The sequence below is a fragment of the Papilio xuthus genome, unplaced genomic scaffold (genome assembly GCF_000836235.2).
Source record: "Papilio xuthus unplaced genomic scaffold, Pxut_1.1 DF827714.1, whole genome shotgun sequence".
NCBI classification, from domain to species: domain Eukaryota; kingdom Metazoa; phylum Arthropoda; class Insecta; order Lepidoptera; family Papilionidae; genus Papilio; species Papilio xuthus.
The window spans coordinates 4,912,439-4,940,384 of record NW_013530935.1 but is presented as its reverse complement, the minus strand read 5'-3'; the positions used below and the strand labels follow the sequence as shown (position 1 = coordinate 4,940,384).

At 32.6% G+C, this 27,946-nt stretch overlaps 7 protein-coding genes across 12 annotated transcripts; 4 read left to right on the top strand and 3 right to left on the bottom strand.

Moving 5' to 3' along the window:
* Positions 1 to 76: 76 nt before the first annotated feature.
* On the bottom strand, positions 77 to 3,822 carry Vha26 (V-type proton ATPase subunit Vha26). Its single transcript, NM_001312643.1, is given in 5 exon segments — positions 77 to 896; positions 1,423 to 1,617; positions 2,065 to 2,233; positions 3,298 to 3,473; positions 3,657 to 3,822. Coding segments are annotated over 5 exon segments (681 nt in total). The 5' UTR covers positions 3,690 to 3,822; the 3' UTR covers positions 77 to 788.
* Positions 3,823 to 4,215: 393 nt separating this feature from the next.
* On the top strand, positions 4,216 to 10,727 carry Rga (CCR4-NOT transcription complex subunit regena). 3 transcript variants are annotated; one of them, XM_013310628.1, is made up of 9 exons: positions 4,216 to 4,411; positions 6,027 to 6,311; positions 6,590 to 6,773; positions 7,323 to 7,565; positions 8,105 to 8,137; positions 8,286 to 8,490; positions 9,485 to 9,649; positions 10,040 to 10,175; positions 10,489 to 10,727. In XM_013310628.1, exons 1-9 carry the CDS (start codon positions 4,364 to 4,366, stop codon positions 10,573 to 10,575), a joined length of 1,386 nt encoding a protein of 461 aa, XP_013166082.1. In that variant the 5' UTR covers positions 4,216 to 4,363; the 3' UTR covers positions 10,576 to 10,727. The 3 variants fall into 3 exon arrangements, with proteins under 3 accessions (XP_013166082.1, XP_013166083.1, XP_013166084.1); XM_013310630.1 differs by lacking the exon at positions 4,216 to 4,411 and adding an exon at positions 4,542 to 5,076 and having other exon boundaries at positions 10,489 to 10,581; XM_013310629.1 differs by lacking the exon at positions 8,105 to 8,137 and having other exon boundaries at positions 4,217 to 4,411; positions 10,489 to 10,581.
* A 572-nt stretch (positions 10,728 to 11,299) lies between these two features.
* On the bottom strand, positions 11,300 to 15,286 carry Cdc37 (cell division cycle protein 37). Its single transcript, XM_013310638.1, has 5 exons — positions 15,102 to 15,286; positions 14,255 to 14,821; positions 13,701 to 13,816; positions 12,916 to 13,105; positions 11,300 to 12,540 (listed from the first exon to the last, which is right to left on the bottom strand). The coding sequence occupies exons 1-5, from the start codon at positions 15,132 to 15,134 to the stop codon at positions 12,328 to 12,330; spliced, it is 1,119 nt and encodes a 372-aa protein (XP_013166092.1). The 5' UTR covers positions 15,135 to 15,286; the 3' UTR covers positions 11,300 to 12,327.
* A 619-nt stretch (positions 15,287 to 15,905) lies between these two features.
* On the bottom strand, positions 15,906 to 18,432 carry Gr63a (Gustatory receptor 63a). Its single transcript, XM_013310627.1, has 5 exons — positions 17,848 to 18,432; positions 17,466 to 17,723; positions 16,888 to 17,166; positions 16,421 to 16,582; positions 15,906 to 16,100 (listed from the first exon to the last, which is right to left on the bottom strand). Exons 1-5 carry the CDS (start codon positions 18,379 to 18,381, stop codon positions 15,906 to 15,908), a joined length of 1,428 nt encoding a protein of 475 aa, XP_013166081.1. The 5' UTR covers positions 18,382 to 18,432.
* Positions 18,433 to 21,110: 2,678 nt separating this feature from the next.
* On the top strand, positions 21,111 to 23,128 carry LOC106116702 (uncharacterized). Of its 2 annotated transcripts, none has more exons than XM_013310636.1 (2): positions 21,111 to 21,878; positions 22,652 to 23,128. In XM_013310636.1, exons 1-2 carry the CDS (start codon positions 21,141 to 21,143, stop codon positions 23,060 to 23,062), a joined length of 1,149 nt encoding a protein of 382 aa, XP_013166090.1. In that variant the 5' UTR covers positions 21,111 to 21,140; the 3' UTR covers positions 23,063 to 23,128. The 2 variants fall into 2 exon arrangements, with proteins under 2 accessions (XP_013166090.1, XP_013166091.1); XM_013310637.1 differs by having other exon boundaries at positions 21,111 to 21,723; positions 22,652 to 22,752.
* Positions 23,129 to 23,779: 651 nt separating this feature from the next.
* Positions 23,780 to 25,271, top strand: LOC106116701 (uncharacterized). Its single transcript, XM_013310635.1, has 2 exons — positions 23,780 to 24,630; positions 24,813 to 25,271. The coding sequence occupies exons 1-2, from the start codon at positions 23,887 to 23,889 to the stop codon at positions 25,248 to 25,250; spliced, it is 1,182 nt and encodes a 393-aa protein (XP_013166089.1). The 5' UTR covers positions 23,780 to 23,886; the 3' UTR covers positions 25,251 to 25,271.
* A 47-nt stretch (positions 25,272 to 25,318) lies between these two features.
* LOC106116700 (uncharacterized) lies at positions 25,319 to 27,002 on the top strand. Of its 3 annotated transcripts, none has more exons than XM_013310633.1 (3): positions 25,319 to 26,204; positions 26,328 to 26,438; positions 26,520 to 27,002. In XM_013310633.1, the coding sequence occupies exons 1-3, from the start codon at positions 25,677 to 25,679 to the stop codon at positions 26,946 to 26,948; spliced, it is 1,068 nt and encodes a 355-aa protein (XP_013166087.1). In that variant the 5' UTR covers positions 25,319 to 25,676; the 3' UTR covers positions 26,949 to 27,002. The 3 variants fall into 3 exon arrangements, with proteins under 3 accessions (XP_013166087.1, XP_013166088.1, XP_013166085.1); XM_013310634.1 differs by having other exon boundaries at positions 25,473 to 25,609; XM_013310631.1 differs by having other exon boundaries at positions 25,531 to 26,438.
* Positions 27,003 to 27,946: the final 944 nt, after the last annotated feature.

The following is a 27,946-nucleotide window of genomic DNA, read 5'->3' as shown; positions in this document are numbered from 1 at the left end:
ACTGTCGCAAGTTTTTCGTCTTTTCAAATAAATCGTAGTAACGAGAAGATAAGGTTTTCGAAATAAAACATCATTTCAACACATCTATATATTTACATAAGAATTTTAACAGTGCCATAATGGGGATTGTACATTGTGTTATACATAGCCATTATATAAGCCGCAAGATAGTAATGCCAGGACAAGGAATGTATTCATTGCTGTAAGATGTCAGCTGACTCTACACTCCGCACAGCCAAATCTTTATCTCGATTTGAGTGAACAGAGCATAGGATGCTGCAGTCATTCTAAAATCTTACAACACAAAATAATTCCTTTAAAACGCCATCAGAAATCTATTTCATAACTGGAAGATTTGATTAAATTTTAAATACACATTTTATATAGTGCTAAAACATTAGGTAACATTTATATATTGAAACATTATAGTATATAATGACAATTTTTATGAATATAACCTATACTACTACCCCTTTAAGTATATAGGGGTCTACACGAATGAATTGTATTAATTAAAATATTTTAAATATTAAATATATGATATTAAAAGGCGAAACTAATGTACTGTAGGATATTTCGAGTGTAAAGTGGGCGAAGAACCAGGTCAGATAACTTGCATGTTCACACATTTACAGTTTTAAATACATAACTCAATAGTTCATTCATTAATATAGCTAAAAAGAGCGATAAAATTGTACGCATTTTATATATAATTAGGCAAAAGGAAAAAACACTTAGTAGTATTTAATGTCTACTATAAGTTTAAATAGTTAGGGAAAGTTTGCACCTTAGTCGGTGAATTTACGGTTAGGGTTGCGACCGAAGAGCGCGGTACGGATCTCCGGCAGCAGCTGCTGGGCGATCAGCTCCAGCCGCGACTCCAGGGTGTTGCAAATCTACATCACATTAATAATATATAAATAATAATTTTGTCAGCGACTTAAAAATATAACCTTCCTTAGACAATAAAGCACCTTTTCAGTTAAGCAAAATTTTCTAGTAGCACTACACTAATTCGATTAAAATTACAGAAAGATTATATTTCATTTTGTGTAAATTATCAACAAAATATGTAGTGTATATATACTTCTATGTAAATATATAAAGAGAGATTTGATTGTTTGTTTGTCTGCATTGAAAATGCTCTGAAACTAATAAACCAATTTGAAAAATTCTTTCATTATTTGGAAGCTAAATTATCTCCAGGTAACATAGGCTATGTTTATAACTATATTTCTTTTTAATCCCGCGCAAATGAAGTCACAGGCAATTGGTAGTTATTACATTAATAGCTAATTTCGTAAGATGAAATCATGTAAATTTGCTCAAAACTTTAAAATAATATTCATAACATTAATATATTAAATTCATAAAATATTAGAAGATTATAAAAAAAATATTTCAAAGTTAAAAAGGACATACCTTGATGCGTCCCTTAGCGGCTATGAGCTCAATGCCACCGCAGGTTTCAGCGGGCAGATAGTTCTCCGTGTCGATCTTGAGCTGCACATCCTTCTTGATCTTCTCCTTGTAATCACTCTGAGCACGGCCAAGGATGGACTCAACCACGGCCTTGTCAGCCTGCCTGACTCGCAGCGTCACGGTCGGTTCAACCAGCTGCAAAAATATAATGAGTCTTACTATTTAATTATCACTTTAAAAAAAAAGCCAACAAACTATCATTGTGGCAGCGATGAGAAGAATGTCAAATATGTTCACACCCGTGCAAATATGTTCACCCTCTTAAACTCTTTTTATTGCTCAGCAAACTTACTCCTGTGTCAGCCAGGGAATAAAATATAAATGTCTACAGCCAAAAACTTGTACAAATACAAATCATCTCCACTATTTGCATAGAAATTTGTTCATAAATTTTTTAAGTACATAAAGACTCAAAAATCATGAAACAAAATTTCATTAACCAATATGACTTGTGGAGCTTGACCAGTAGATAAGTCTAAAATTACACATTTCACTTACAGTTCAAATCAGAATTAGTAGTGGACATTTCATTAGTAAGGTTTGACTTAACCTGTATAAAAATCTTTCTAGTTTATGGTATACCTGGAACAGAGCCTGCACAATGAGTGTGACGAGCAGGTCTGCGTACATCTTGGAGTCCTTTGGCACCTCGGCCAGGCGCTTACGGGCCTCGTCCAGTACTGTGCGGACATGATCCTCACGCACTTTGAGCACCTTAAGACGGGCCTGGTTCAGCATGTTCGATGAATTGCTGCATAAAAATATTCAAGTCAAATGTTAGCATATTTATGAAAAATAAATACACCACATAGGCACATGTACTTTTTACCATTATTTTAATGTCTTTGATACTTTTTGAAGGAATAAATGTGAAATATCTATAAAACCATGTTACTATGGTTCCATTACACTATCTGACTTAAATCTCCTATCTTAAGTCCACTCATGGCAATCAAGATAAAATAAAAATATCAAATCACATTTATACATCTCTTATACAGTTCTGGATTAGAAAATCTGTGTAAGCAAGAAACCTCTATAAGTGAGAATCTAGTTGCAACAGACAACCTCCATAAGCAAGGGACTAGGAAGATAGAGAATCTACTATGAAAAAAATACTGTGGTCCCTTGGACTCTTTTTTATCACATGTTGATTTAATATAATGGAACTTATTGTGATCTTAGGTTTTGAAACTAAAGAGATAGATATGTTTTTGTTAACATGTGATATTTTTGGGCAGTGTAAACTCAATGCTTAAAACTTATCTATGAACATCTTGAATTAATTAAACAAACAATAATTTGTAACTTTTACATAACTTGTGTTATAGTTATCTGAACAATACATCTTATATGAATTTGCACTATACAGATAAATCCTTTAAATACTGGCAAATAGCCAAAAAATCTCTTTTTTCTATTTGATAAATATGGCAGAAAAGTATAAGTTAACCATTTAAAAATTAATGGGATATAATTTATTGATTATTGAAGTGACAGTAAGTTTAAAAATATCCCATTTAGTCATAAAAGTCCCATTTCTAGTGATTTTTTTTATATTTTGAAAACCTTTTCCTATTAGAAAAAAATGTACTGTTACTTTTAAACAGTATTGTGAATAACAAATTCTACTTAAATATGTGTGGTTAAACAAGAATAACCCTACTTTCATTATTATTTTAACAATTAGATAATCTTCAGTTGAAAATAATCTAATTGTTATAATTTTATGATAGCATAGATTATAGAATGTCACATGCGCCGTATACGCGGTTCTCGAAACAGGTCAAGTTATGCTTTTATATTAAAACCTACATCTTTTTTTGCAGTTCAACTTGCTTCTCCTTCTTCTCGTAGTATTCCATGATCTTCAGTCGCTGTTGCTGCACAAGGCGACCCTTCTCAATGTTGAATTCTTCTTCGGCCTTTGCATCGATTTCTTCGGCCTTTTCATTGGCCTCTTGTTCGATGAAGGCCATCATATGCTTGATCTGGTGAATAAAATGTACAAAAAGCATTAGAATCATTCATTTTTTATGTCAATGTCTGTGCCATAAGTTAATATGGAAAACACAAGAACAGCGACATGGATCAATCATTCTGACAAACTCATGTCTCTATATAAGTCTCAAGGCGTATTTAGTATATAATTTCTTGTTCTTTTATTAAATTACCTGTTTTTGAACATCTGCGTCGCTTAGCGCCATGGCTGATGGTTATTATTTAACACCACTAACACGTAAAACAACCGATGATGAGCCAGAAAATTAAAAACTGGCTCGAAGAAGTATGTCGACGCCTATCAGACGTGCTTCTTCATTGAACAATCATATGATCTTCTGTCTTGCCAGAATCATCCTAAGTTTCTCCCGCATAAAATACCATAGACAAAAATTTTCGTGGCAATTTTTACGAAACTAAAACTCTCTTTCATTTTAATTCCTAATTTTACTTTATTATAATGCAAAAGTCTTTTAAATTAGAAATTAAGATGATTATGAACTTAAGTAAAACACTGTTTTGTTACTGATGAAAGGAAAAAATATTCAGTGGTATGGATATTGAACAAGATAATAAAAAAATTAAAGCATTTATAGAATTGAAAACAAGCTTTTGATTTTTCAAGATTGAATGTGGTAATGTAGCTAACATTTTTACACATATTGTTCGGAAATGTTTATGCAAAGATAAAACGGAGTTGTATTTTAAACAATATTTAGTGCCCGCTTTGTAGGTATACTGAAAAAAGTATTAGAGCATTGTGAAACAAACTAGATATCGAGTTTTCAGAGATTCGAGTTATATTATCCATTTCATTAGGGAATTCAATTAAAGAGGATGGTATAATTATATCCACTATAAAATAATTTAGTGGATTAAAATGAAAAAACGTCATTCAAAAAGTAGCGATACATCTCAAAGTCAAAAGGTTTGTAATTACACCATTGAAATAAATTATTACACTACTCCTATTACTTGATTTTTTTTTCGTTTCTGCACTTTCAATCAGTTTTTTGATTTAAGTAAAATAATTTTTCCTTTTAAAGCACATATAAATTTGAAAGGGTAACTTTATTTCATTGGCCATCAGGAATTTTAGTCAAATAAGTATCCGAATTAAATTGGCAAATCTTAATTAAAATTAAAATATTTTTTTACAAAGTGGATCATGTCTAAAAACCAAAAAGTTATTTAAAAATAAATGTAAATGTGTTCAAAAAGCTGTATTAAGGGAATCGTGTAGGTTGTGAGTGTGATAATTTTTTGGTTTCCGCTTTTATCAATATGGCCGCCAGTTGTTTAGGGTAATGTGGCGTTCGACAAATCTGAGTGAAATTATTAAGATTTATACTACCAACGTAAAGATGCATAAAGTTTTCAGCGTTTTATAGCAGTGTTTCATCAAAAGGCAATATTACGAATATTTTGACTTGAAAATTTTGAATGCATACAAATTGCCTTTGAAACTGAACAGTCAACAAACTTTTGTTTGTTGCATACAAGAGGATTTATTTATTTCTGTTTGGAATATACGATTATGAACCATCCATATTACTTCTGAAATAGTGGTACAAGGGCTGAAGTTGACACTAGGTAAATATTTATACTTTTTAAATGGGACGTGAAATTAGAACATCTTCCAGAGTCGCCATTATTGACAGATGGGAACTGATAAATAACCATCTTAATCTACGTATATGTAATTGTTATTATTGACGACCTATGTTGTCCATCGCAACAAGATATTTCGTCCACTTATAATCTTATTGACATCCAAGAAAGATTTATTTGGCTAAACTAATAAGTTTCATTGTTATTATACAAATTAAAATGTTTCTAAACAAATACTTGGTACTATTAAGGTCAACACGAAAGTTTCGTGGCCTGTTTTCCTGTAAGGAAACCACATTTGGTTGATAATTTATAATTTTATTAACTTTTGTTTGATTTAAATCTGTGACCTTTTTCAAGAAAAATCAGAAAACTAATGAGAAAGTTAAAAAATACTTAACTAATTCAACTATAAGGGTATTAATGACTTGAAGTCTTGAATTTATTTACGTTAAAGTGCTTTTAATGACACAAATAGTGACCCCATTAACTATCTACTACATTGTAATAAATACTAAATAAAGTTCACTATAGTATTTATTAAAATGATTAATTTAATATTAAACTTTTTTTAATGATTTTAGACTTATAATTACTTATTTATTGTATATGCATGCAATATGCATTAAAGTAGAGTATTATTCAGTATAGTATTTGACCTCAATACTTTTGTACCGAGATAGCAATTATTTTCTTTATTTGCATATTTCCTATAGATCTAATAAGTTGGATTATATAGTGTATTTTGGTATAGATTATTTTCTTTTAATTGATAATTATTTTGTTAATTTTTAGAAGACACTGAATCTTATATGATTACTTATACACTTATATACTTATAAAAATGTATGGAAAAGTATGGACATACTGTGCAGACCCTTCATAATGATAGGCACAGGAAGTGGATTGTGAATTTTTCTTTTAATTTTCAGGTTATGGCAAACTTGAACTTCCAGCAAGCACCTAGAAGCCTAGCAAGTGGTGTAGGTGGTGTCAGTGTGGGTGGCAGAGTGACATCGGGCCTGGTGAGCGGAGTCTCGGGCCATGTGACACCGACCTTCGGCGGGGCGCTGTCGCCCGGCCGAAACTCCACAGCGATGCCGGGGGGCGCGCCACCCGCTATGGCCTCAAGGTCAACATTATTCGGTCAACGAGCCTTTGCGGATAGAAGAGTACCAATTCCAACACCTTTATCACAAGCTAATTCTAATTCTATGGTTAGTATTAAATTTTATATAAACTTAAGTATAACTTAGTTATTTAAATGATTAAAGGATGGTATCCATTTTTTATACTCATTCTTAATGTAATTTTTATTATAACGCTGTTCAGATTGAGTATAGTGAATATTAATAAGTTCAGCATCACCAACTTACCTGATAAGCTGATTTAATCTCAGAGGTTGACTTACACAGTGCATTTTCATTTTTTTAGTTTGAATCCAGCATTGCTTTAAATGTAGACATTTCAATGAACAAAATTATTTGTTGTACAGTCAAGTATGGGTAATCTATCGAGGTTCAACACGAGCAGTAACTATCATTCGGTGTTCGGCGAGGGCGGGGACACGTCAACGCCGCCCCTACTCGACCTCAGCGAGTTCCCCTCGCTGACGGCGCGCGGCGCGGGGGACCAGGCGCCTGCCGCCGCGCCGCCCCCGCCCGGCTCCAAACCCTACGGTCAGTGCATTTGTCTCCATTTGTGTTATACAATAGTTATAGATGTTCCTTAACTTACTAACATTATATATTATATAAATTCGAAAGGTTTTATGTATGGATGGTAGTTTGTTACAAGGTTAAATGGATCTTGCTGAAATTTATCATAGATGTAGAACAGTGTGAAAAAGCACAGGCTACCTATAAACTTTTTTTTAATCATGGTAGATGGATGTAAATGATCTGGACAATAATAATGGATCTTCGCAAGTATGTGCATAAGTTTAAAACTCTATGGTCAGTACACTGCTGACACTATTAAAAATGCATAAGTTACAAATATGAGGAGGGATAGAGTAGAGATGACATGATATACTATAAAACCTCTAACACATTTGATCTCTGGCCATGGTATTTCCCCAGTTAATCATTAACACTATTACTTTAAAACTTAACCACTGTGTGTAGTTGCATTCAACATTTATGTAAGGCCATTGATTTATTCATTTTAGACTTTACAATTTACTTACTATCTGTTACTAATATAAATTGTGGCTATTAAATTTCCAGTTGGTATGGTGAAGCAGCCAACGTCCGAGCAATCGGAGTTCACGATGTCGTCGGAGGACTTCCCCGCGCTGCCGGGCACGAGCACGGGGGGCGCGGCGGTCGTGACGGGCGTGGCCACGGCGGGTGCGGTGGGCGCGACCGTAACGCACGCGCCGCCACCGCAGCCACCCACGCCACAGGCCCTCGACTACGCCAACCACAACGACGTCAAGCCCAGGAAGGGCATTCAGACATCGCCCGATGGTATGTACACACAAATGTTATGCTTCAAATGATGCCACATTGGCGGTGCACATGTATAGCTTCACAATATAAATCAAAATAACTGTCCACGCAGTATGTAAACCCGTTGTTGTCAAACGACGATTTTTGTCGTGCGACATACTATGGGTTTCAAAAAGTGTGTCGGAACGCATTGTCAACGCACCGCCCATGTGGCATCTCTCTTAGACAGCCGATGTCTTTTAAATCACTTTTTTGTTGTACTTTGCATGATCAATGTTTATAAATGTTGGTATCAATTATAGTTATTATTTTTGGTTTTTCATAAATTATTAAATTCATATGTTAAATATTGGATTCATAAAGATCAAATTGGTTCATTATTTTTATGTTTTACAAGGCATTTTTTATTATTTTTTTTAAATTAGTGTTATAAAATTATGTTATTCTGTATGCATGCTCCTTAGTTGTATTAGATGTTTGTAGATTTGAAAGTAATTGTAGTAAATGTGATTGCATATTATATAAATGTCTGAATTGGGTTTTTTCTGTCCCTAAAGTTGTCAGCCAAGGAGCTCATACGGAATATAATGGTGGGTGTATTATATATTACATAAAATTAGGTATCGATTACTTGTAGGTCATTAAAATACGATTTTATTTAAGCATAGATATAGATATGATATGAGACATTGTTGGGTGAATTTGAAAAGTGGTACTGAGGTGGTTATTGATTTTTAGGCAAAGTGACGAATATACCGGAGACGATGATACCAAACCAGTTTGGTATCGTGGGACTGTTGACGTTTATCCGTGCTGCGGAGTCCAACCCCAGCCTGGTCTCGTTAGCTTTAGGTCAGGACTTGACCGCACTCGGCTTGAATTTAAACTCACCCGACAACCTTTACCTTACATTTGCCGGACCCTGGGCGGACACGCCCTGCAGGTAAACTATTTCTATTATAAAGTAATGCATCTGCACTGATATTGCAAGCTCCCAAATGCTCAATACCTTCAAACATGAATATCATTAAAATATTCCTTCGAATGTGGTAACACTACTCAAAATTATAAATTTTCATAATGTTGCCACTGTTAAAATTAACGCACAATATATTCGTCCAGGTGTTAAGTGCTAAAACATATATGTTAGGATAATGCTATGCGTCGCCTCTGCTGCTGTTAATCTCTGGCCGGAGAAAAATGGTACTCCATTTACTTATATCTGTATTAACTATAACCAATTGGCAATTTTTATAATTTTATAAATAATAGAAACAAAATTATGAATTTTATTATACAAGTTGAAGGAATTTGAATACTATAGTTGCTTTTATCATATTTATTTGCTCCTTCACGTGTTGTATTAAAATGGTATGTCAAATTCTTTCACAATTAAAATTCAAATGGTTAATACAATGTAGGAAGTGTAAGTAAAATTATATTTTTTACTTAATGTATAATATAATTGTGTTACGAATATGTAGAAAATTTATCTAAATCTTATTTTTATTAATATAATTTAAATCTGATCGTCGCTTTTTATGTTTGAAGTGATGCAATTATTGGATTTACTGATAAAAATAGGCAAAGAACCTCACTCGTTTTGAGGTAAAACTCATAATAAATTCAAAAACTTAAATAAACGTTGGATTTGGTGTTAATTAGAATATTCGCTATTTACATAATAATAGGAATTTTTGATAATTATTAACGGCAATGCAATTCTTGCTTTGCCGGAGTGAATTACTTCACAACAGAAATAGCCACACTCAGTTTCAAATGTTTTTAATCAGTTGTAAATAAACTGATTGAATTGCTTAATATTTTGAATTAAATCATATAAAAAAGAAAGGTCGACGTAAAATTTTTATAAACTAGTAATTAATGTTAACCATTTTACAGAGTGTCTAACCATATCAAATGTTTCTGTTGCTCAGGCCACAAGATTTGGACTACCATGTGCCCCCCGAATATCTGATAAACGGAGCTATTAGGGAAAAATTGGCACCCCTACGACTGAGTCGATATAAGGAAGATCTATTGTTCTATTTGTTCTACTGCTTCGTGGGCGACGTGCTACAGATCGCAGCGGCGGCAGAATTGTGAGTATATCCAAAAAATATTCCATTTTACGATTATACTATTTTTTATTAATGGTAAAGATTGCAATAATATTTGTTACATTTGTTCACATTGTCAGTGATTGTTGTAACTTACTCACATAGACACAGTGGCCATGTTGTATCTTGTGCACATTGACATTGGTTATTTTATACTTTGTGCACATTGACTATAGTCATGTTATATTTTGAGCACATTTACTATGTTCATATTATATTTGGTGCACATTGACTTTGGTCATGTTATATTGTGTTCACATTAGTATTGGTTGTAATAATTTGAGCACATTGACTTTGGTCATGTTATATTTGGTGCACATTGATATTGGTAATGTGTAGTGTTTAATGCACATTGTTATTGTATGTTGTCAGATACAACCGCGAGTGGCGGTACCACATGGAGGAGAAGGTGTGGATCTCGCAGGCGCCCGGCATGCCCATGGTGGAGAAGACGTCCACGTACGAGCGCGGCACCTACTACTTCTTTGACGCGCATAACTGGCGAAAGGTAAATAATATCGTATCGTACTACGTTATTGGATACAGTGATTAAACCGGAGATTTACAAATATTTTTCTAATAGACCCTGTTCTAAATTTTACTGGTTTCACTGGAACACTGCTTCCACTTTTCTTCTTCAATTTGTTTTCAACTTCTATTACGATCCACGCCTGTTATCGAGAAGGTTAAGCAGAGATTATAGATTTTATTTGTACCATCTATAAGTCCTTTGAGTTGGCTTGAGTGCATATTAATTTTCTCTGATTTATATAGCAAGTTATGTTTGTTGATATGTATTATTTCTGTTTGTGTGTACGCAGGTGGCGAAAGAGTTTCACCTGGATTACAGCAAGCTGGAGGGGCGGCCACAGCTGCCGCAACTGACGCCACAACACCTGCTCACATAGCGCGCCTCCACAACACCTATTGTAGTTTTGTTATATAAAAAGTACAAGTTAAAACAAATAACTTTTATTTTAACCACACCCAAACTATGAAGCTCCCGTATTTAGACTATTCACAGAATGATTGAATACTTAATACCCAACGGAAACACCATACAAAGAAAGGCATCAAACAGATATTGATAAAAAACTAACTAGCCGTAGGTCTTATGAAAATAATGTCATTCCATTACTTTAAGATAAAAAACATATCAATTTCTTTAATAAAGCTAAGAATATGTTTTTATATTGATGTTTTGATTCGCACCTATTAGTTTCATCCGTTCAACGAATTTTATTTACTTTTGAAGAAACAAGAACAGCGAAATAAAACCAGTAATGGTTGTAAGAGAATTTATTAGTGTTGCAGGATATATACACTAAGCATTAGAAATAATTCTCTACATATAAGCGATTTGCACAAATAATAGACCAACATCGATTCTTAGATCTATTTGAGTGAGTACATATTGTCTCTATTTCTCAAAGACAATTTTTTTCTTTTTTATAGGAGAAATTGCCCCCAATTTGAAGGGTGACAAGTGAAAATAATAGTCAAAGATGTCTGAACTGGTGAGAGGCGCTGCTATCGCAGTTGGCTATGGCAGGATATATAAAACCTACTTACCCAGAAAATTACATAAAAGAAAAAAAAATGACATGACAGCTACAGTACGCAAAGGATATTGTCACAAGGGCGCTAGTGAGCTTCTATAATTTAGTTTTTCTGAAGCCCAGCGGCTCAGATAACTTTGCAGTGTATATAAATAAAAAAGCATAATACTGATGTAAGCTAAACGATGATTTTACTAATGAATTTCGAAATCAAACTTAATTTAACACATTTATTATCAATTTAATATGCAATTTTATTATAATTAAATTGGTTATTCAATAAAACTATAACCTGATTATTATACTAAATTATATTAAGATACAATTGAATAAAAAATGTAAGCAAAAAGTGGAATTTTGAAATATTGATGTTAATATAATCTATACTTTTACGTAGGATAAAGTTAAAACATATTAGATATTTTTTATTCTCGCAGTAAAAATATACTGCAGTTGACACTTGTAGATAGTCGAACATGGAAAAGCAGAGCCGGGTTAGAAAGAAAGCTCTATAAACGAGAAAAAGAATACCTTTGAACTCTCACTTATCAAGATTCAACTGTATTGTAGTTTCTATTTTGTCAAAGATAATAAATGTTTATATTATTTTTACAAGTGTCACAGCATTATACAGTTATAAAGCTTGAAACTGATTAAAATCAAATTGTTCTACAATTCAAGAAATTACTAAACTTGACAGGTAACTCTAAATATATTAAACAAAGTTAAATTTATAGTTTCTCTTCTCTAAATATTTATGTGGCATAGTTAAAATTTTCTTAATTCATAGAAAATTAAATTCCATTAATTACTAAAAATCAAAGATCTGTTATCTGGCAAAAATTGTAATTTGCTTTCAAGGATTTATTTCAAATAAACGGAAAAATCATGTTGCTATTATTTACACGGATTATAACCAATCATTGCAGGCGAGCGACACAACGCGACAAGACTTAGACCATTTTTCCACAAGTTGGCAGGTAGTATGCAACTTCTACACATTAGTGGAAACAGGCTTTAAATGCGCGATTAAGATTTTCGTGTCGCAATGTGTCGATCACATACAACCGGTGATAGCGAACAAAAATGTGGTTAGTAACCTCAGTCTACATCGTCAGTGACCGATGGGGTTCCCGAAGGTTCTTCCACCTTCTCCTTCATTCTCCCCTCGCCTTCCTCGTCTTTCTTCTGCGGCACCCAGAGACCGGCATCGACGCACCTCTTCATGAAGTACACTGCCTCTTGTTCCGGCATTTTGGCGATTGTCTCCTGCAGCAGCGGCACGTCCTGCGCGTCGAAGCATTTTTTCAGCTCCTAAAATGACAACAGAAACATTAATCTATGATATTTTGGATTTTTATTTTGTCAATTTTCGATATTTAAAATGTTTGATTAACATTTTCCATACATTGAAATGTTATTGACAACCAAAAAACAATTAATATAACACTTCAATTTGGATCTGGCACCTTATATAATAATAAAATTTATCTGTTAATAACATATGTTTTCTGGGTTGTCCAAAGTCCAAAGTAAAAATTATTCAAACTTTCGTGAGATATAATCATAAACTTATATAAAAACGGCTGAAACAAACAGCAACATCACGCTTTAGTATCAACATCGTCAACAACGCCGTCGCCTTAGCGTTTTCATATAAGTTTCCGAGGTAAAAATGTTAACACTTACATCAGGCAGTTCCTCATAAACTTCGACAGGGTCAAGACCACCAGGACCCAGCCTGGCCCTGCGTTCCTCTTCTTCCTGCTCCCGGATAGCCTCCTGTATTTTCTCTGCTGCACGCTTCTTGATACGTGACTTGAATTGTTCTAACTCATCATCAAATGAGTCCTTGTACGTTTTCTCGGCTAATTGAATCCTGTTAGATATTGATATAATTAGCTGTATATAAAGAACAAAATCAGTGGTACATTCACAAATAGAATACATGAGTCAGGTAAATGGATATTTATAAAGAAATGTTTATTTTTAATTTCTTACAGTTTGTTTAATATATTTTCAATTGAGCAAGCGGCCACATGAATTACTCGAAATAACGACTGCTGCCCATAGACATTTGCAAGTGCAGATGCAGCCTGCCTTTATTTAACAGAGGAGATGTATTTTACAGTATCCATAATTTTTAAAAATATTGTACACTTCCGAGTCTAAATTCTCCATTTAAAACATATTATCTCTTTGTTGTCAATGATAATAACACAGACTGCAATCTTACTAATATTATAAATGCAAATATTTACATAGATAGATAGATGGATGGATGGATGTTTGTTTAAAGGTATCACCCGAAAGGCTGAACGGAACTTGATGTAATTTAGCATACATATAGAACATACAGTGTAGAGCAGTAGTCTGGAAGTATACATAGGCTGCTAATTATGTTTTTTTTTAATTAACCTCTTATATGTTTTATACAAAGATTTTGGTGCCAGTAACCCACAGTAAGTACTTACTTGGAGAAGAAAGAGCTGACACAAGCTCTTGGGTCTACATCCAGCTGTTTAGAGAGCTCCAGAATGTACTGCATGCAGATAGTCTGGTGCGCCACATGCTCCATAAGATTGTGTTTCTGAAATTATATTGATTATTATGAACATAGACAAGTTTCACATCATTTTTTGTCATTTAGGTATTTATGTATATTACAAATATTTAAAGCAGAATCTCACTAATTCAGCATTTTAATTCACGAACAAGTCAAATAATCTGATTTAGGATGGTGATTTACATCTAAATATGTATTTTTGAATCACCCTGAACTTAGGGTAGGCTCCGAGCCCCTCGGTGGGGACGTATAGTGAGCTGATGATGATGATGATGATGTATTTTTGTGTGTATATTTTAGGTTTTGCTATGCTTTTTACAAAAATAGAGGTAACATTATCTTTTTGTAGAAAATACAGGAATAAATAAAGCCTGAAACACTAAATACTTATTGGAACTCTATGGATTATATGAATGGATATTTATTATAACTTAAATTTAGAATAAGGGAATGTAAATTTACCTCTTCCATTTCTAAATTGATGCACCATATGACAAGATAATTTGCAGTTTCTTCACAAACTAATTGGTTGTGATCTAACAGGAATTTTTTAGAATCATCATACTTCCTCAACATTCCAAACTGTTTCAATAATTTCTCATTTTCTTTAATGAATTTCTTCATCTTTGCCTCTTTTTCCTCTTCAGTGAGATTTTCATCTTTAGATCTAGCTGGCTTTGTGTTTATAACTGTTTTTGTAAATCCTGGAGCACTAATTGTGTCGACATTCCAAGGAGTTTGCTTCTCTTTCTTTCTCAATTCTTCTTCTTTTTTAAGAATCTCATTCTCAGTCTTCTCCAGTTCGCTAAGGGCTTTTTTCAATGATTCCAAGTTGGGACTAGACGGATCAGTCTCTGCAATCTTGCGTTTGGTTTCGCTTATTTTCCTAAATGTTTCAGACTTCTTCTGCTCGAACTCCTCTTTTTCCCGTTTACGCTCCTCCATTCTTTCCACACGAGCCTGATGCCGCCATCGGAACAACGATGGTGTGTCAATATTTGGATGTGTTTCATCTTCATCGTCAGAAATCTAATAAGGAAGATATTGATCGTTAATTTATTGGAGTAATCATGACGTATACGGTGGTTTCGATAACTTAGCTATCTCCATTAAAAAAAACTAACGATATTTATGGTTTTTACAGGTTAAGAATTTCAATTCAAGCATTTCATTTAAGAATCGTGTAATATATGATATAGTGTCACATCGTATATATTTCATAATAAAAACATACAGCAACTTAACAAATATACGTTAAAAGAAAATACTAATCATTTCTATTCGGTACGTCATTGTATTGTTTACGTACCTCAATGTCCTTCCATTTGCTGTAATCCACCATTGTTTTATTTATAACCGTTTACTTTCCTTTAAAGCGTTTGCAATTATACTTTTCTCGTCGTAAAACTGCTATAATCAATTTTAAAAACACAAGGCGTGTACACACAACTTAACTTTGATTTGACAGTTGAATAATCCGGAATATTCTTTCAATTTTCCAGAAAAACTTGCCATATCTTAAAAAATAAGGACGTAGAAAACTTGTGTTGTGTAAAGTAATGGTAATACGGAGAAAACTGATGGAGCTCTGAGAGTTAATATCGTAATGAGTAAGAAACCAACTATCATATGATCTCAGAATTTATTTTGTGCCTGTAATAAAGACGAGCTTCAAGATGCAGTTTACCAATAATTTGCCTATAATCTGACAGGCAGGGTAGGAGGAGGGAATGATTATGTTGGGAGACTCGGGGAAAATGCGATTTTTTCATTAGATAAAAAACAATATTATGTTAAAAAAGATTAACTTGACTAAAATTCTAAATCGAAGATCTTTATTTTGTTTCATAAAACATTTGTCGCTCGGAAATTCGCCGAATTTTAGTGGCCGCATGCCGCATGCTCATTTGCCACCTTATGATATAAAAAAACATATCTTCGTTTGGTAACTCGTTCTCATTTAATTAAATAGAATGATTGAATGATTAATATATGTCTACAAATAAAAAGCAATATATTAGATTTCTTTACAAACCTAATAACTAGTATTCTCTACGCTAAATCATAGAATTGTTTTTTTTTATTTACTTTTTATCTTTGTATTTCAAAATATTTATTGTTTCTTTTTTTTCTTCGCCAGCGTTGTTAAAATTGTTGTAATTGTAGTAGGAACACTGGACGACTCAAATGGTATGGTATCGTTGATAAAAGATCTTCCCCCGTAATCCATTTCACCTTGGTTATCATCAGGAATACTTATTTGAAATTGTAGAAGTACGACTAAATATGTAACCATTGTCGCTAAAAGCTGAAAAAGAAGATTTCCTTTTTTATTATTATATAATATATTGAAAAGTTACTATCAATAAGTTTTATCCCAGATAGCTGTCGCCCGCGACTCCGTCCGCGCGTAATTAAAAAAAAAAACATGATGAGCCTATATGTTTTTCCAGTTTCATCGAGATTCGTTCAGCCGTTTTGGTGATACCTTCAAACAAACATCCATCCATCTATCCATCTAAACATTCGCATTTATAATATTAGTAAGATATAGGAAAAAGTTTTTTTTCACTTCAAGGTTATTTTTCGATCATTTCAACATTAAGAACACTATTCAGAACTACTCACCGATTTGAATAGGTTCCTATTTACATCGAAAAATCCGCCGAGACTTATTTCTGAGGGATTCATTTCAGTGGCTCGTAGAAACATATTAACTTCGGTTTGCGCGTCTGTATTCATCCAGGAGAGTTCGACCATTAGCAATTTCTTTTGGAAATTTGTACGTACCTAATAGAAACATTATAAGAAAATGTACCCTTTTGAACCCTTATAATTATAATATAATTTAAACACGCTAAGTTTAACAAGATCGTGAGTTCCATTTTTTTACTTTTTAAATATAATGCATAATTTACTGTATTGGAAAAAGACGAAATATGTTTAAATCACAGGTTCTTTTATTTGAGAAAGTCAATGATGAGTGCTATTAAGATAAAATATCCTAAGAGAGATATCCTTAGTAAAAACCCTCCATTAATTATAACTAGCATCTGATGGAGTTGTCATTACGTTCTATAAAAATCATATCTTACATTCTGTGAAGCATAATGTGCTTCATCACATATAAAGAAGAGTAGAAATATACTGCAAGTTGCCGTTACAGCTAATCCAATGTCTTTGATGCCGAAACCATCGGAAATCTGGCTCAGAAGACCATAGATTGATAAAGTAATGATCAAGAACAAATAGAGGTTGACAAAGGTGAAAGTGTAGCAGTTGGCTATGCCAGTGTCACGTGCTAGTTTGCTCAGACGCAGCCATAGGGCACGGTATTCGGCGACTTTTCCCGCCGGACCAATGTGCCGGAGAGCCTGAAATATTATAATTCTCAATTCAGATTAATTGAAATAAATTACGACTCAAAAAAAAAACAATATAAACGAGGTAATGTCCTGTCGATTAAAATCAATTTAATGAAAATTCGACACGATTCGCTATTGTAAAGTTTGACCTAAAAATCTACAAAGAGGTTTTCACAAACGGGTGCTTAATGTTCACATGGTAAAATGTTTGCTCTATTTTATTTTGTTTATTTTTTACTTTAATAAATTAATTTCTTTTAGCCTATCCAATTAAAAAAATCATAATTTAGTTAAATTTAAAATCTCACCAGTTGAAAATCGTCAGCTAATATTTTAGCGCAAATACTCAATGTCTCACAGAGTAGGTACCAGTAACCTCCCAGGATATACGTCAATATCTCCAAAAATACATATGGTATGATTTGCACCAGCTTGAAGTCAACCATCGTAACATGGGTTATTATAACCGAGGTGGTCGATAGAATAGGTATTATAATCGCAATAGCAAGAGATTTTCTATACAAATGTACAGGCAGCACATGACCGGATAATTTTTTATAGGTTACCTGTGTCGAAAAAAAAAGCTGTTATACAAACTATATATTTAATCTTTGAGATTGATTCGACAATTATTTCAATTAGTATGAGGAAGATTGCAATCGGTTTTTGAACCGATTGGATGAAACTTACCTCGAAATCGACCCATCCATTGAGAACTCCAGCAATTTTTCTCGTTTCATACCACATTATGGGGACAACAATCATCGGAAATAAATACACCGTGAATAGATACTCGATGACAGCTTCCTCAAACTTTCCTTCTGCAGTTCGTAAAATTTGAACTTTATGCAAAGACAGATACAAAATGTAGCTGATGAGTAAAAGATATAATACAGCAGAATAAACCATGGATATTGATTTTACTGTGAACTGGTTTAATCCAGGAGACTTTCTTGTTAATGGCAAAACACCCATGAGTCTGAGTAAATTAAAAACGGGACCGATATTCTCATAAATTATGTCCTTATATATTTTTGTTTCGATCAAATTATTTCTTAAAGGTAAAATCGCGTTCTTTGAAGATTTATAATTGGGCGTCCTTATTGGAGTTACATCTAAAAATACTATTTTATTTTTCTTTTTTTCATCAAAATGACTAACGAAACCGTTCGGTATTGGTAACGTTTTCGAATATAAATTTTTGTTGCTATGATAATAGGACATTTTAGACGCGTATTTCTTAGAAAATGGATCCTTTCGAATACAATTGCGGAGTAAGAATGGGGAAAAGATTTCAATTTTGTAAGGGGACGGCAAAAGTAATATTTCAAAAGTTGACATGATGATTATGGCAGTATGGCGGAGTGTTTTGACGTCTTTCGTTAATCATTCACGCGCTCTTCACCTTGGTGCGACCTTGGAAGACCTTGAATGGGCTGCTTTTGTTTATTTTTCTACAATTCTACATGTATTTTCAAGCATATCATGTAACTATTTAATTTTTAAACAACTTTTCCTGAACAATACTTTATGAGACTTGGTTAGAAATTTAAGTTAAAAGGTGAGCTGTTGACACACAAATAGATATAAATATATGCAAATTATTTATCAAATAGTGATCTAATGAATTCAAGTTAACCATGATAAATAAATAAAACTATTGTGTGAAATACGATAGTATTTTTCCCGCCAATTTTATTGTGAATCAATAAAGACGAAAAAAAAAACATATTATTTTTTTGTTCCAAAGTGCACATATAATTTGGCGTTTGTTCAATAGAAACTTACCAAATGTTAATTTTGGATGACGTTGTTTTTAAGAAAGAAAATTTCCCTTTAAAAATATTTGCCGGACACTACAGTGTAACTTAATGAGTTACGTCCGAATAAATAAATTCTGTCGTTGCGTTAGTAAGCAAAGCTCTTTATTTTATTGAGCATAAAACTAGGAGACCGCAACAAATAAAGTCGACTCGTAGTATTCTAGCCATGTTAAATGTAGGCCGTAAACGAGCACTTTTAAATATTGTAGCATCAAGTGAATAGGACTTCGGTAATGTACATCTTGGATTTTATTACCTGTGACGTCATAAACTTTTAAGTCAACAATGTTGCCAGTGACAAATATTTTTATATAAATTATAATAAATTGTGAATATTGCTTATTGTGCCTTTGTTGTAGTTTTGCTATGACAGGCCAAAAATGATTTAAAGTAAATTCGCTCATTAAATATTGGTTCTCTGGATAAATTATTAATAATAATTATTGAATATTAAACTAGATTTTCTTCGTTATAACGTCATTTGTAAGCGGAAAACTTTATAGACTTATTTACCGCAGTGAACAATAGTATTTAGAATAGGATTATTCTATATCTAATGCAATAAAATCTTAGATTAACAGGGTTTTCATATTATCAGTGTTACAATATGACTTTGTATACACAAACATAGTTCTACTAACACTGAAAAATGTAACAGGCGTTTAAAAAATATTAGCCTTTATTTCTTCAGAGTGACTGAGGACTTTGGGAAACCACTGTTTCTCAGAACAAATCATGATTTAACTCTGCTTATTTTTTTAAAATTTTGTTCGTATTACAACAAACTTAAATTACTATATTACTGCTTTAAATATTTTGCACTCATTTTTTTCAGCCTTATTGTAAAACATGCTGTGCCATGCCCGTTCGCTCTAAATTAAAAAAAATAACGTAATTAGTAGCCTGTGTGTTCTTCCAGATTATGTTCTACATCTGAGCCAAAATACATCAAGATCCGTTAAGCCCTTCCGGAGATACGTTGTAACAAATATCCATCCATCCATATAAATAATATTAGTTTTATTATGGACGAATACCCTTGACCTAAGCCATCTTGTATTTAATTCGTTAAGTCCTTTACAGCACGTATGTGTAAACAGTATTTATAAGCAAGGTCGGCTATTAGTTTCAGTCCTGTATGGATAGCAAAAAAGGGATAAATTCGGCAAGAACCTGGCGCTTGTGAGGTGGTTGGTATGCGTCGAGTGTGCGGGCTTGCTCTGAGCCCTTGACAACTTTGTCACGCCCTACACACGTGATTTGATTTCCTTTTACAACTACCTACGATTAGGGTGACTGTATATTATATATTTCTTGGATAGTTTTTGTAAGTATAAGCAAATACATAATAAATACTTTGCGTCGTGCGTATAAATTTGGAACACGAAATTTTTTTTACACATTGCAATACAGTAGTTTAAATATTTTAACGAATTTTTAAATTGGTTATGGTTGACCATACAATTATTGTTGTCTATTTAATTTCATCTTAAACTAGTTGTCGCCCGCGACTCCGTCCGTGCGGTATCGAAGATAAAAACTTAATTATCAGCCTATGTGTTCTTTCAGACTAAGTTCTAAATCTATGCCAAATTTCATAGAGATTCATATAGCCGTTCTCGAGATACCTTCAAACAAACATCCACATTTATATTTTAAGATAGGCTTTAAAAGATTTTTTTCCTACTAAAGCGTTTATCATGAAAAATATGAGCTATCATGGTGACTAAGATTTAAAAAGATAAATATGGACACTCTTTTACAAATAGACAACGTTTGCTTTGGTTTTGCGTGGCCCTTTATTCAATTACTGTATGTTTACTATTATTATGTGTTAGAAATCTAACAGATAAATAAAACTGGAGTATCTCTATTTAATATGTGAATATTTTTTTTATATTTCGTACATATGATGTTTTTGTGTTACTTTAACAAAAACATTAAGGAAAACAATTAATTAGATTTCCACTGACGCAGCGACCCAAAGTGGGCCTTTGCCTCCGAAAAAAAGATAATTAAAAACACAATCAATATTTCAGTATATTTTTTAATTTGCGTAATATAATATCTTAATACAGATAATAAATTTCAACTTAAGATAACACAAGATTGCTGATAAAAACATCGGCAGTCAATCTATTTCGCACTTTTTTTATAAAGATGTCTAGTGAGGAACGTTTATATTATGTCGTGTCTCAAATAGCGAAGAGTCTGGAATTAAAGAATTATAAATATACAAGAAGTGGCATCGACGAAAATATTGAAAATTATTTAGGTGAATTAGTATTTGTTACGATAAACGGTGAAACGAATGATGGGGAAATTAAAAAGGATATTGTTGTGAAATTCGCACCGAATAATACATCGCTTAGAGAATCGGGAGCTCTTGAAGTGGTTTATAGTGTTGAGGCAGCTGTATACACAGTTTTATTGCCATATTTTAGAAGATTATCGAAATTTGATACAAGAGAATTGTTCCCGGAATGTTTGTTCACAGATTGCACACAATATAAAGAAGTTCTAGCAGTATCGAACATGTGTAGCAATGGATACCGTAGGCATATTGATAATAAATTTCTTGATATAGACCATATGATAGTTTCTTTAAAATCATTAGCAAAATTTCACGCCCTTTCAATGGTACTGAAAAATAATATTAAAGAAGAAGATTGGAATAATTTGTTGCCAAATTGTTTTGATTATCCACCGAAATATACAACTTCTTTGAGGTTATCTTGGCAAGGTAATTTGGATAAATTGTTAGACACGAAACGTGATATATTTAGCAAGATAGATGCTAATTTTGATGACGTCATCATTAATAATATAAAAGATGCAAAATGTTTAATATACGCGCATGGAGACTATTGGAAAGAAAATATTTTATTTAAATATGAAGTAAGTCTTGTACATATACTTATTACTTTTTATTTTCATATAATAAGAACCAATTTTCTTTGATAAATAATTTTAATACAATTGCTTTAACGGTAGCGTTTTAACGAATTGTAGTTGTAATCAGGAATATCAAATGAAATGACGTCATACTTGTACACTAATACTACTGCTATCTTTGTTTTATTCCAAGAGAATGAACGAGAGGGATGACAATATAGCAGTAACACAAGTGTTAGGACTGTTTAGAATCAGTGGTTCCCAAACTTATTTTGTGTACTGCCCACTTTGAGAATAAATATTTTTTTAGCGCCCCCAATATTTTCACATATTTAAAAACCACTATAACTTCAAATTAAATTAATTAATTATTGTGACCTATGTATATTAACGGAGAATTCTAAACGAAACTTTTACTTTAACCCGCAACTTGAGACCTGCGGCGCCCACAAGGGGGCGTTATCGCACACTTTGGGAAATGCTGGTTTAGATCCACCGTACATCAAAAAATGACATATTTTGTACACAATAATGTGTTTGCTGATAACAATTTTTTTTTTTAATTCTCTGTTTATCATCCTACCTTTCCGGAAGGCCGTGTTTGTTCCGAGTATTCTCCGGAAAGGATGGACCGGACCGATTTTGATGGGACTTTAACGGAAAGGTAACCGATGCACGCGGGATTATTACAGGCTTCTTTTTTTAAATTCTGCGCTGACGAAGTTACAGGCGACTTCTAATATTGTTCTGTGCTCACAGTTTTTTTATTGTTTCAGGACGACAAACCAGTTAAATCGTGCATATTGGACTTCCAATTGACTCGTTTTTTATCACCCGCTCAGGACTTTCTCTGTTTCGTATTTACTAGTTTCGATTGCAAACTTAGGAGACAGTATTACGAACTATTTATATCAACATATTATGATTGTTTGAAAGAAACTTTATTAGAACATGGCTTGAATGTCGACGACTTTTATTCTAGACACGATTTAAATCATGATTTTAAAGCAGTAGCTCCATATTGCATAATTTATGCTAATTTATCATTCTCTTTATGGCTTGATCTGGAAAAATATTCGTTTGTAAAAAGCAAAAATATCAATTCAGAAGAGAATTCAAATATTTTACAATATAAAGATATTATGCTTGGGATTGTAGAAGATTTTCTACAATTAGGCTATATGTAATTCAAAACTGGCCGTTAATTTTAAATTGTTCGTTTTTTAATACATTTTAAATTAAAAAGCAATAGTATTACGATGGAGTTGTTAATTATTTGTATTCAAATAAACAAAAAACTCATATGATTTTTGTTTTATTCATTTTGTAGCCGTAGCAACTTCTTGGTCGAGTTGGCACCGGAATTCCTTAGTTTTACTGCCACAAAAACTTGCATATGTAATTTTACTAATATTATAATTGCTAATGTTTGGATGTATGGATATATATAGATGGATAGATATTTGTGAGACATTATCTACGTAATGGCTTCATGGATCTCGCTGAAATTTGGCATAGATGTAAAACATAGTTTGGAAGAACAAATAGGCTACTAATTAAGTTTATTTTAAATTCCGCGCGGACATAGTTGCTGGCGACTGCAAATTTACTACTTTTATAAATGCGAATGTATGGATGGCTGAATGGATGGAAGAATGGATGAAATATTTTTTGAAGGTTTCTCCAGAACAGCCGCATGGATCTCGTTGAAATTTGGCATTAATATAGAATATTGTCAGGAATGACACATGGGCTACTAATAAAGTTTACTTTTTGTTCCACGCGGACAGAATCGCGGGAGACAGCTAGTAATTTACAAAGATAACAACTTGTTCTATGTATTTAATAGACAGAATAATATAAATACGAGCATATTCTTGGTTTTACATGCATTATAACAGATAACGAGTAAATAATATAAACGTATTTGAGCAGCAAACATTCATTATATTGATAACCAAACGTAAAATACGTTAGGAAGATAATACCAGTGCAAGTTCAAGATAGCGAAATGACACACGAAGAGCGTTTAACTGTAACATTAAAGAAACTGGTCGAAAAGTTAGAAATAAAAAACTATGAATATCATTTCCGTAATATACAAGAAACAATAGAAAACTACTTCGGAATACTTATACCGATTACTTTGAAGGGAGAAAATAAAAATGGCGACTGGTTGAAAGAATTGATAGTGAAAATGCCACCGAATCAAGCAATATTACGAGAACTTGGAGTTATTAAGGTGCTATACGGTTCTGAGGTTTTTGTTTATAACGTTTTAATTCCATATTACAGGAGATTATCAAAAATTGATTTGAATCAACTGTTCCCTAAATGTTATTATGCAGATTCTACGCTAAATAATGAAGTTATTGTTATGAAAGATATGTGCAAAGAAGGATTCCAACGATTCAGTGGAGATAGATTTTTAGATGCAGATCATATAATCGTATCATTAAAATCATTAGCACAGTTTCACGGACTTTCAATGATTTTGCAATATAATGTAAAAAATATAGGTGATGAGGAAATTATGACTCCATATATTTCTAGTTATCCGAGACAATTGATGGTCGCTTTAAAAGATTCTTTAAGAAATCATATAAATATATTCAAAGATACTGATTACGAAGGATTTTATTCTATGATTCTTACTAATTTTGATCATATTGTCGATAATAATACGTACAAAGCAAGCCGTTTAGTCTACGGCCACGGAGATTTGTGGAAGGAGAATATTTTGTTTAAATATGAGGTAAATATTTATGTTATTGTTACGACTACACTTTTCGTATGATTTTGTTTTTTTAAAGCATAACGGAGTTTATAATCAAATCAGCTAGGATTAAAAGTCAGACATAAAAATAATGTTTCAAATTCTAATGTGCTACTTAGTTCTGTAAGTATTTTTATCGTTCATCTTGTTTTTTTTTTCAGGACAATAAACCTATAAGCGCGTGTATGCTGGACTTTCAAACAACTCGTCTTTTATGTCCCGCTCAAGATGTCTTAATATTTATCCTTACAAGTGCAGAAACAAAAGTCAGAAGGAAATGTTATGAATTTTTTCTATCAACCTACTACGATTGTCTGCAGCAAACTCTATCACAACATTCCTTGGATCCCGAAACCACATATTCAAGAAGTGATTTCAATCGCGATCTTAAAACAGTGGCCTTTTATTCCTTTATAGCAAGTAATTTGGCTTTTGCCTTGTGGTTAGGTTTAGAAGAGAAAGCAATAATACAAAGTAAGAATATTTGTGAAGAGGGAACTGAAAAAAATTCAACTACACTTTATTATAAACAAATAATGCTTGATATTATACAAGATTTTGTTAATCTTGGGTATTATGTACCGAAGAGTTTTGAGTAATATTATTTCAGATTCCCTATATTTGCGTTGTGTTTTTGAAAGCAATTTTGTTGTATCGAAGTGAATTTGATAAACCGGCACAAATCCGAATTTGTTCTTCCTTTAGTACTAACAAAATAATGAGAAGTAACTTTACACATAATACATGCAATAGTAAAATCAAATTCATAATCTCTGCGTGTCTGCGAATTTATATTTTTGTAGGTAAATTTTAGTAATTTAATTTAGTTCTAATAAAAACTTTTAAAAACGGAACATAACTTTGACATATGACATTGTCAATGTCAAACAAATTGTAAACAAAATAAAAATGACACGAGAATAACGCGATCGCGAGGATGATAAGAACACTTCTTAAAGTAGTATTTTTCATTTATTTTATACATTTTACTGTATAGGTTTAGTTTTTTGTTCCACTTAGATAATATGTCTGTATTAATTTCTTCAAATTATATCGAAACTGTTGTAAATGACGTAGCCGTTGCCTGCTATTTAAAGGAATGGAGTTACATAGAAGAAAGTTTAGACGCGAAAGCCCAGAACTATTTTGGCGTTCTTATTCCAATATCTTTAGAGGGGAAAATAAATAACGAAAATGTATCTTTAAAATTAATGTTGAAATTAGCACCGACGGATGACAGATACCGTGTTAGCGGGGCAGTGACAGCTATGTTTGCGCGGGAAATATTTGTATATTCGAAAGTTTTTTCAAAATATCAAGACTTACAAAAATGTTTACAATCTCAGTATATTATACCAAAATGTTATTATGTATGCAAGGACTATTGTAAAGAAGCTTTAGCAATTCAAAACATGTGTGAAAGCGGTTACTTACCATTTATTCACAGTATGTTTTTGGATGTCGACCATTTGATTGTGTCTTTGAAAAGTCTTGCAAAGTTTCATGCTCTATCTTTTGTTATGGAATTTAAGGAAACTGAATTATTTGCTGAGGTGAAAAATATTTGTTTACCATTATCAGAAAGTACCAATAAAAGATACATTGACATTTTACTTGATAGACTGGAAAAGGCTTTATTGAAGTTTGACAACACTAATTATGTGCCAATGTTACAGCATTTAAAACAGAATTGTACAAAATATATAGAGGATGTGTATTCATCGTCTGAAAGGAACTGTTTATGTCATGGAGATATTTGGAAAGAAAATATACTTTACAAATATGAGGTGATTAACTTTGATTTCTTTTTAATTTTGCATTATAAATTCATCATTTATTACTGGCTTTATACTGATTTCTTTTTCCAGGACAACAAACCAGTGTCTGCTTGCTTAATAGACTTTCAAACTGCAAGAATAAGTAGCCCCGCTTTTGATGTGTTATATTTAATAACAAGTAGTGCTAATAGTAAACTGAGACAAAAACATTTTGTATCCCTTATTGAGATTTACTATAGTACATTGTTGGAGTTTTTCAAGGATGCCAACTTTGAAAATGTGTACAGCCATAGACAATTGGAGAAAGACCTAAAGACAGTTGGACCTGCTTGCTTTATAGTTGCAAATACAGCTCTATGGTTGTCAAGTGGATTGCAACAAGAGGGCCATGTGCGAAGCAAGAAAATTTTACAGAGCGAATTTGAGATAGCAATGGCCGTTGATAATTATAAAGCTATAATAAAGGGAATTTTAGATGATTTTATTGGTTATGGATATTTACCAGAGATATTAAGTTAATTTAACTTATTTTAAATAAAATTAATACGAATAAATGTTTGAAAAACAGCCTTTAATCAATGATCTGATTTTTAAATTTTATGTTTGTAACCATTTTTAATTTAAAAACATATATTTTTTATATCATAAATGTGGCAAACGAGCGAGCGGCCACCAGGAAATATATATTTAATATATATATTTATTTGAAAATTCTAACTAAACAAGAAATTAAATTTTATTTTAAATATCATAATTTATATGTTATATTAAAATGTATTGTTATGTTTAAAAAATATAATTGTTATGTTGACATCTTGTTTTTTTTTTCGTTCTGTAACTAGCGACATCAAGAATCGGGCTTTTGTCATTAAAAATAAATATCAAATTTTTATCTAAACTAGTTGTCGCCCGCGACTACATGCGCGCAGTAATAACCTAAACTTGGTACCCTATGTGTTATTTTATCCAGACTATGTTCTGCATATTTGCCGAAATTCTAAGAAATCCAAATATTAGTAAGATGGATAGGATTTTTTTTTATATCATAAGGTGGCAAACGAGCTAGCGGCCACCTGAAATCGACGGAGGAGAGGATGTGTAGAAAGAAAAAATATTCTTCCTTTCCATGGATCCCCTCATCCGGAAAGTTCACTTCTACTTCCCATCCTTTCCTTATAAGAAAAAGGGTGGAAGGGGAAAGATGACTAAATTAGGCCTCCGGGACGCACACTCAGACGAAACGCGGAATTGCTTCCACTTCACGCCTGTCTTCTGTGTAGTCGTGGTATTTCACCGGCGAGCCGGGCCAAGTCGAGCGAAGATGTCAAAGCGGGCTCTACCACTGTTAAATTTGATTACAGTTTATTTTTTTAATTCCGATACTAAAATAGTTTCATTATAAAGCAAATGTTTTTAGATTCAATTTAAATACTTTCACAATACATACTTTGTATAGCTAAGTACAATACAATAGCGGCACAATATTGCGACGAAGCCTTAACTTTTAGCTCCGTCAC

What these genes read in the sequence shown, in the direction of transcription:
- Rga (XM_013310628.1), top strand. Translation starts at nt 4,364, where the DNA reads ATGAAAAAACGTCATTCAAAAAGTAGCGATACATCTCAAAGTCAAAAG. An exon ending in AGCTCATACGGAATATAATG is followed by an intron (nt 8,138 to 8,285) that starts GTGGGTGTATTA and finishes ATTGATTTTTAG; the next exon opens with GCAAAGTGACGAATATACCG. An exon ending in ATCGCAGCGGCGGCAGAATT is followed by an intron (nt 9,650 to 10,039) that starts GTGAGTATATCC and finishes GTATGTTGTCAG; the next exon opens with ATACAACCGCGAGTGGCGGT.
- Cdc37 (XM_013310638.1), bottom strand. Translation starts at nt 15,134, where the DNA reads ATGGTGGATTACAGCAAATGGAAGGACATTGAG. An exon ending in TCAATTTAGAAATGGAAGAG is followed by an intron (nt 13,817 to 14,254) that starts GTAAATTTACAT and finishes ATATAATTTCAG; the next exon opens with AAACACAATCTTATGGAGCA. An exon ending in TTTATGAGGAACTGCCTGAT is followed by an intron (nt 12,541 to 12,915) that starts GTAAGTGTTAAC and finishes TTGTCATTTTAG; the next exon opens with GAGCTGAAAAAATGCTTCGA.
- Gr63a (XM_013310627.1), bottom strand. Translation starts at nt 18,381, where the DNA reads ATGTCCTATTATCATAGCAACAAAAATTTATATTCGAAAACGTTACCA. An exon ending in ATGGATGGGTCGATTTCGAG is followed by an intron (nt 17,724 to 17,847) that starts GTAAGTTTCATC and finishes TTTTCGACACAG; the next exon opens with GTAACCTATAAAAAATTATC. An exon ending in CACATTATGCTTCACAGAAT is followed by an intron (nt 16,583 to 16,887) that starts GTAAGATATGAT and finishes TGTTTCTATTAG; the next exon opens with GTACGTACAAATTTCCAAAA.
- LOC106116702 (XM_013310636.1), top strand. Translation starts at nt 21,141, where the DNA reads ATGTCTAGTGAGGAACGTTTATATTATGTCGTGTCTCAAATAGCGAAG. An exon ending in ATATTTTATTTAAATATGAA is followed by an intron (nt 21,879 to 22,651) that starts GTAAGTCTTGTA and finishes TTATTGTTTCAG; the next exon opens with GACGACAAACCAGTTAAATC.
- LOC106116701 (XM_013310635.1), top strand. Translation starts at nt 23,887, where the DNA reads ATGACACACGAAGAGCGTTTAACTGTAACATTAAAGAAACTGGTCGAA. An exon ending in ATATTTTGTTTAAATATGAG is followed by an intron (nt 24,631 to 24,812) that starts GTAAATATTTAT and finishes TTTTTTTTTCAG; the next exon opens with GACAATAAACCTATAAGCGC.
- LOC106116700 (XM_013310631.1), top strand. Translation starts at nt 25,677, where the DNA reads ATGTCTGTATTAATTTCTTCAAATTATATCGAAACTGTTGTAAATGAC. An exon ending in ATATACTTTACAAATATGAG is followed by an intron (nt 26,439 to 26,519) that starts GTGATTAACTTT and finishes TTCTTTTTCCAG; the next exon opens with GACAACAAACCAGTGTCTGC.